The sequence below is a fragment of the Garra rufa genome, chromosome 6 (assembly GCF_049309525.1).
Source record: "Garra rufa chromosome 6, GarRuf1.0, whole genome shotgun sequence".
NCBI classification, from domain to species: domain Eukaryota; kingdom Metazoa; phylum Chordata; class Actinopteri; order Cypriniformes; family Cyprinidae; genus Garra; species Garra rufa.
Window position 1 is genome coordinate 40,903,072 of NC_133366.1, and position 7,588 is coordinate 40,910,659.

General features: G+C 39.1%; 1 protein-coding gene across 1 annotated transcript; it reads left to right on the plus strand.

Moving 5' to 3' along the window:
* Nucleotides 1-370: 370 nt before the first annotated feature.
* On the plus strand, nucleotides 371-2,779 carry fgf20a (fibroblast growth factor 20a). Its single transcript, XM_073842993.1, has 3 exons — nucleotides 371-1,208; nucleotides 1,534-1,637; nucleotides 1,837-2,779. Exons 1-3 carry the CDS (start codon nucleotides 932-934, stop codon nucleotides 2,080-2,082), a joined length of 627 nt encoding a protein of 208 aa, XP_073699094.1. The 5' UTR covers nucleotides 371-931; the 3' UTR covers nucleotides 2,083-2,779.
* The last annotated feature ends 4,809 nt before the right edge of the window (nucleotides 2,780-7,588 follow it).

Genomic DNA, 7,588 nt, shown 5'->3' on the forward strand with positions numbered 1-7,588 from the left:
TCGAAAGTCTAAACCTGAGTATGACAGGTTATAAATAAAAGTAGTCTTTACAGGAAAAACACAATTTAAGTGTTTCAACTTACTAATTGTGAAAGTAAAATGTGTTTTTCAGTGTATAAACCAAATCGCAAAACAAGAAGACGGCACTTCTTGGCACGAATTGCCTACTAAAAACAACGCACAACATACACACATAGGCTATAACTACACACCTTGAAGTCTTGCCTCTCTCTCTCTCCCTCGCTCTCTCGTTCTCTATCGAGCACCGCCCCCTTTCTTTTCCTTTTTTTCCTCCTTGGCTTCCACCTGCTTCACACTAGAGATTCGCCAGAGCGCGTCAGTGCGCGTAAACCCCGGGGAACAGAACGGATCGGTACACAGTGCGTATCCCTCTTCTCCATCCAACTGCACTTTTCTATTTCTCGTTGCAAAGATTTGTCCACTGCTCTCCACAATGTTGCTTTGTGCACTTTTATCATAATCCATCAATGGATTAAACGCGTGGATGCAGATGAAACCGATCATCAAAGAAGACAGAAGAAGGGGATCAAACGATCAAGGAGTTATGTTTCAAACAGTCATCTATAAAGGACTCAATTAGCATATGTCAAGAGGGCATTTACATAAGGGCCATATTTAGGCTGGGTGTCTCAGAGCAAGAGTCACATCCAGAGAGCACAAGAGGAGAGAAGCCGCATAAGCTTGTGTGCTGGAGTGCGTAAGAGAGAGTATTGGATACACAGGGGACCGGAGCAAAGGGGAGTAGCCTGGAAGGTCGAGAGAGCATGTGCTAAAGCCAGAAGAGAGAGAGAGAGAATCGGATGTAAACACGCATTGACTGTCAAATCCGCAAGCAGTGACTGCGCAAAACACAAGGGAAAGAGAAACCACAGGGGTTCTCCTCAAGGTAACTTTTCTTCGAGTGGCGGTGATGGGTGCAGTCGGCGAGCTGGTGGGCAGCTTCTCTCACGGCTTGGAGAGCTTTGCGCACGGGTCTCATTTCGTCCTCACGCCCCCCGGGGACTCCGGTGCTCTGATGAACGAGCACATCGTCTCAGCTGAGCGCCTGTCACGCAGCACTTCGCCGGACCTGACGCATCTGAAAGGGATCCTCCGCCGGCGGCAGCTCTACTGCAGGACCGGCTACCACCTCGAGATATTACCGGACGGTTCGGTGCAAGGCACGAGAAAAGACCACAGCAGATTTGGTAAGTAGCCTATTATTCATCGTTGTTTAGTCAATGCTGCTTGCAGGACTGATGATTATTTGAATGGTTTAATCTCTGGGAAATATTTTAATAATGAAATTGCTGACTATCACGTAATTGCACTGTAATGTAAAATGTAATATTATTATGACGACACTGATTATTATTATTGTCATAGTGTGTTCGAATAACATTATAATATAGCAAAACACAGTGATTAAGTGTGAAAGACGTCATGAATTAAGTATAGTGCAGTTTGATGCCACTATTGCAGTGCTTGTCCTGCTGTGTCAACTGGGAACTAACAGCTGTGCTTTTCTCACAGGTATATTGGAATTCATTAGCCTCGCTGTGGGGATGGTGAGCATCCGTGGTGTGGATAGTGGATTGTATCTGGGAATGAACAGCAAGGGCGAACTCTATGGATCTGTAAGTATAGCACTGCTTTCTTCTCACTGGTACTGTGCCAGCTGTATATTATTTTGAGTAATGCAACAATTAATTTCATTCATAGCCTGGTCGTGCTAAACCCAGAGAGTGATTTATGGTGTAATTTCAAATAGCCCTTGGACACAGTTTATTCTTCCATTTGCAGTGTGATTAACCCTTGCCTCTTTTTCTCTTTTAGGAAAAGCTGACAGCGGAGTGTATGTTCAGGGAGCAGTTTGAGGAGAACTGGTACAACACTTACTCTTCGAACCTGTATCGACACGGCGAGCGGGGATCCCATTATTACGTAGCCCTCAACAAAGACGGGACGTCTCGAGATGGAGCTCGCTCTCGGAGGCACCAGCGCTTCACGCATTTCTTGCCTCGGCCTGTGGATCCAGAGCGGGTTCCGGAGCTCTACAAGGAGATACTAGGTCAGAGCTGAAACCACTGAACCTCAAACTCAAACCCCAAAAAAGCACCTGCATGCTCTTTATCCCCCTTGGACAAACCTGTCTCAGGAGAAAGCCGTGGAGACGAGGGGGAGAAGAGGCCCTCTTTTGCGGGCCAAGGTTGGAGCATTAGCAGGAGACATGGAAAGCCCTTGATTGGAGTGGCAGGAACCAAATGTCTGGATAGTGAGGAACAGAACACTGTTTTGGATCCATTCACACCTGCTGGACACAAGGGATTTGGATTAAAAGAAAGCACTGGTGGACTTCTTGCCAGAGAATGATGGACATCTACGACTACTACTGAAAATTCTAGAAGGCTTCTGAAGGAATTCTGTGAAATGTTTTGAGATTTCATACTCTTCCAAACACTGGCATGGACAAGCAGGAGACAATCTCCTCCAAACATTTCTCTTTAGGTCCTTTAATTTATGTTTTTTAAAGATATTTATTTTATATATTTATTTATTTTGAAAGTATATTTTTACAAGAATATATGCAAGGACGTCATGAGAGCTTTATTTTGTACCACTATAGAGACATGACTTCTAGAGATAGAACTACTGAAGAAAGTATTTTCTTATGAGTTGTTACGTTTTCGGTTGTATGTGATCGGCCTTGGTGTCCCCCGTTTTTTTGTTGATCTCTCATGTCATTAAACCAGATCCTTAAGAGCCTGAGAATGTTCCAGAATCCACTGGGGAATTAAACAGTTCAAACGACTGCATTTTGTTGTGTCTGTCCTTTCAGTAGAAACATAAGGTCACCTGTCAAAGGTGAATGGTTATTGAATTTCTATTTGGTTGACTTTTAGGGAAACATAGCAGGGACAGCAGGTGTCTGCAGCTGTCTGATTCTCATTGATCCTGTTGTGCTGAAATGAAATCAAATGAGCTTTCAATTGCTTAAAAGCCTAAAAAGTTATGCTAAACAGTCTCCATAATACAATTTGCTAAAAATGTTCATTTCATACTTCAGGATCTTTCCATTTCACTCTCTCTCTCTCTCACAGTACCCCGCTGTTAAAAAGCCAGCACAATGCTTACATTAAAACACAATGACCTAAAAATGATTTCCCTCAACGGCAACCTTCTCAAGTGACACCTCTGGCCTGCGGGAAGCCTTCCACAAAGTGGCCTTTTCTTTCGCTAAGTGTCTTTTGAAAGCCATGCACTAGCAGCTTTCAAAGCTGTTGTAGAATGCAGGACTTAGCCAGTGCAGGTGGAAGTTTTCTTAGGAAGCATGAGGTCATTTTAAGACAGACAGAGTCACGTGTGGTCTGAAACTCCACAATTACGCTGACTGGCAAGTGCTTTGTGTTTTCCCATCTCTTTTTTCTTTTCTGTTTGATGCTTTTCGCTTCCTTTCCCCCCTTACGGTTGTGATTCATTGGCTTTGATGACACTCGATGAGCTGGCTGCCTGTCAATCTGGCTGTCTGTGAGAGTGAGGTGACTGTATGTGTGTTTAAGGAAGGAAATGATACTTTTTAACGAGTGTAAGGGGAGAGGTGGCTCTGGGGCACACATGCGTTTCCAAAATAACACTGGTATGAGGGCTCTCAAACAAACGAGCGAAATAGGGGAGATGGAGACAACTGTAATACTTTTTTTCTGCACTTTTTCAAACTTTGATGTAATGTTCCCATTAAATGCTACAAACAAAAAATATATAATGGAACTACATCTCTGAAAAATGTCAAAAGTGTCAAATACAAGTGCATTACAGTCACTACAAGGGTTAGCTGGAACACTTAAATCAAGCAAATAAAATTGTTGAAAAGAAAGAAAACATACACTTTCATTTACAAGTTTGGGTTTTGTTAAAGAAATTAATATTTCTAATAGGCAAGGATGCATTAAACTGATCAAAAGTGACAGTAAGACAAAAATATTTAAAATAAACATTGTTCCTTGTGAAATGGATCTTGTTTTCCACAGATATGTAAAGCAGGACAGCTGTTATTAACATTATTAATGATTAAAAAAATGTTTTGTGAGCACCAAATGTGACCCTGGACCCCAAAAAAGAATAGGAAAATATTTGGCCAAGATACAACTATTTAACAATCTGAAAATCTGAGGGTGCAAAAAAATCTAAATATTGAGAAAATCGCCTTTTAAGTTGTCCAAATAAAGTTCTTAGCAATGCATATTACTAATCAAAAATTAAGTTTCGGTATATTTACGGTAGCAAATTTACAAAATATCTTCATGGAACATGATCTTTATTTAATATCCTAATGATTTTTGTCATAAAAGAAAAATTGTTCATTTTGACCCATACAAATGTATTTTTGGCTATTGTTACAAATATATCCGTGCTACCTAAGACTGGTTTTGTGGTCCAGGGTCACAAATCAGTATTAAACCTGGAGTAATTACTGCTGAGAATTCAGCATTGCCATCACAGGAAAAAAAATACACTTTAAATTATATTAAAATAGAACATAGTTAATTTAAATTGTAATATTATTAGACTATTTTACTATCTTAGCCTTGGTAAGCATTCTTATAAAAACATTCAAATTATGTTTCAAATTATTATTTAAACACCAAAAAATTAGGACCAAAATTTTGATTTGACACTTTGACCTGACCATGTTTTGTTGCATTTGTTCTCACACAGTTTAACTCTTGAGTTATTTTCATATTTTATTACCATTTTCTAAACTATAGTGAATTAACTGTGATAATGTGAGAAATTTTGACTGTAAGTTTTGCACATGCTGTGTGTAATTTCTTTGTATGACACAATTTGCCAAACATCTATGAGCACAACTATGCAATATGCATGCAAAATCCTTAATAGCAAATGTTTAAATAAAGGGCAAAGATGCCCATTTTCCAAGGCTGGACATCACTTTTGGCCACTATTGCACTTAAAAGAGACTAAATCTAAAACTCAACAGTGCTAACTCTCACAACTGTGACAAATGTAGGCTATAATCATTTTGGTTCTATAATAAGTACAATATAAAGTAATGTTTCAACCCATCCCATCTGCTCAGCCTTGATTTTGCTAGTTTGTTATATGATGTTATATATCAAATTAAACTAGGGAATCTGCTAATTACAATGACACAGATTCTGTCACTTAACATCTATTAAGTCTGAAATACAATCAATCAAATGCTAAATTTCTTACTTAAAAAACATGAGGCTAAATACATCATGACAGGATTCTCATGATCAACCTATCCCTTTAAGGAAACAGTTAGAGGTGAACATGCTTTACTGAGTTGTTGAATGTATCTCAACATTGTTTTTAAATGTTGAGTAGCCGCATGACAGACCGAGAAATAAAAGGAGAGAGTTTGTCCTGTGTAAAAGTTCACAGTAGAGCTGTACAGCTTACATAACTGACATTATGTAGGGTAGGAGTGTCTGAACTGTGTGTCTTTTCCCCTTTTTGGGGGGTTGGAGGGTGGGATGATACTTCTATTTGTGTGCGCAGGCATATCAGCAAGCTCTGCATGTTGTGTGATCTCTAAATCTCTGTGATGATGAGCCAGGGGTTCTCCTAACTGAGAGTCAGTCTGCCTGTACACACTCCAGCCTACAACACACACACACACACACACACACACACACACACACACACACACACACACACACACACACACACACACACACACACACACACACACACACACACACACACACATACACACACACACACACACACACACACACACATACATACAGGGGTTTTCCCCCAAGCAGAAACACTGCTACAGTTGAAGGATGTGGTGAGGCTGATGTGGCCAAATCGACAGATCTATTTTTCAATATTTTCACCTAAGAGAGAAAGGGAGAGAGAAAGACAGACACTGTCTATGCACTCACATATCTCACATGTTTGTGAGAATGTATATGTGTGTGTGTGTGTGTGGATAGTTACAACACATGTTGTTCTAAGACAGGTGTTGAAGTGAGTGATCTTTCGCCTGCATGTCTTTGTGGCTCAGGTAAAAACTGCACAGGTGTTCATGCAGCACGTCAAAGGTACACACACACACACACACACACACACACACACACACTCGCCACCGATAATTAGAATGAGAGAAGTGTCAGATTTTGGATGCTTGAGGGAATTGTTATTCTGCTATCATTTCCACTTTTAAACACAGAAATAGTTTTTTAGTAAATTTCCAGAATAAAAATGTCCTGATAATTTACTCACCTCCATGTCATCCAAGATGTTAAGTCTTTCCTTCTTTAGTCAAAAAGAAATTACATTTTTGAGGAAAACATTCCAGGATTTTTCTCCATATAGTGGACTTTCATTTCAGCTTCAAAAAGCTCTTCACAATCCCAGTCATTGAATAAGGGTCTTATCTAGTGAAACGATTTGTCATTTTCTAAGAAAAATGCTAATTGTTATAGTTTTTAACCATAAATGCTGGTCTTGCACTAGCTCAACTTCAACTTCACATTGGAAAGGTCATGCGTAACATAGGCGTACTTATATATATATATATATATATATATATATATATATATATATATAAATGTGACCCTGGACCACAAAACCAGTCATAAGGTTAAATTTTACAAAACTGAGATGTATATATAATATGAAAGCTCAGTAAATAAGCTTTCTATTGATGTTTGGTTTGTTAGGATAGGACAATATTTGGCCGAGATACATCTATTTGAAAATCTGGAATCTGAGGGTGCAAAAAAATCTAAATCCTGAGAAAATCACCTTTAAAGTTGTCCAAGTTAGGTTCTTAACAATGCATATTACTAATCAAAAAATACATTTTGATACATTTACAGTAGGAATTTTACAAAAAATCTTCATGGAACATGATCTTTACTTAATTTCCTAATGATTTTTGGCATAAAAAAAAAATCAATAATTTTGACCCATGCAATGTATTTTTGGCTATTGCTACAAACATACCCCAGCGACTTAAGACTGGTTTTGTGGTCCAGGGTCACATATATATATATATGTATATATATAGAAATTGACTGAACATTTTGCTAGATAAGACCCTTATCCCTTGGCTGGGATCGTGTAGAACCCTTTAAAGCTGCACTAAAACTGCAATTTGGACCTACAACTCTTTCCCATTAAAGGATAACTATTGCCAAAATGCAACCTGGGCTGTTTTTTTTTTTACTGTAAACGAGACAAACTTATATCTAAAAGCATAATTACGACAAACGAGCCGTTTTTGAGATTGACCGTGATTTCGTTTTGTGGTCAATGGCTGTTGAATTGGAATACTAGGGGCATAACTTTGAGCGCATCAAAATCGATATTTTTACAACACTAAGAAGGCTCGACACACCATGAAACTTTGTTCGAAGTATCACCTGAGTCTCTACACATGAACTCGAGCATTGAGAACATTGTTTGTGTACACAGAGTTTACTAAAAAGAAAGTTTTTGAACAACTCACTTACACTGTTTGAGTTTCTGCTCGCGGCCGTCTTGCCAGTCAAGAGGTGTCGATCTCCGAATGCGAGGAGAGTAAAGATGG

Excerpts from the sequence above, each read along its gene's own strand:
- fgf20a (XM_073842993.1), top strand. The coding sequence starts at position 932 with ATGGGTGCAGTCGGCGAGCTGGTGGGCAGCTTCTCTCACGGCTTGGAG. Across the intron at positions 1,209-1,533 it reads AAAAGACCACAGCAGATTTG|GTATATTGGAATTCATTAGC; the intron begins GTAAGTAGCCTA and ends CTTTTCTCACAG. Across the intron at positions 1,638-1,836 it reads AGGGCGAACTCTATGGATCT|GAAAAGCTGACAGCGGAGTG; the intron begins GTAAGTATAGCA and ends TTTCTCTTTTAG.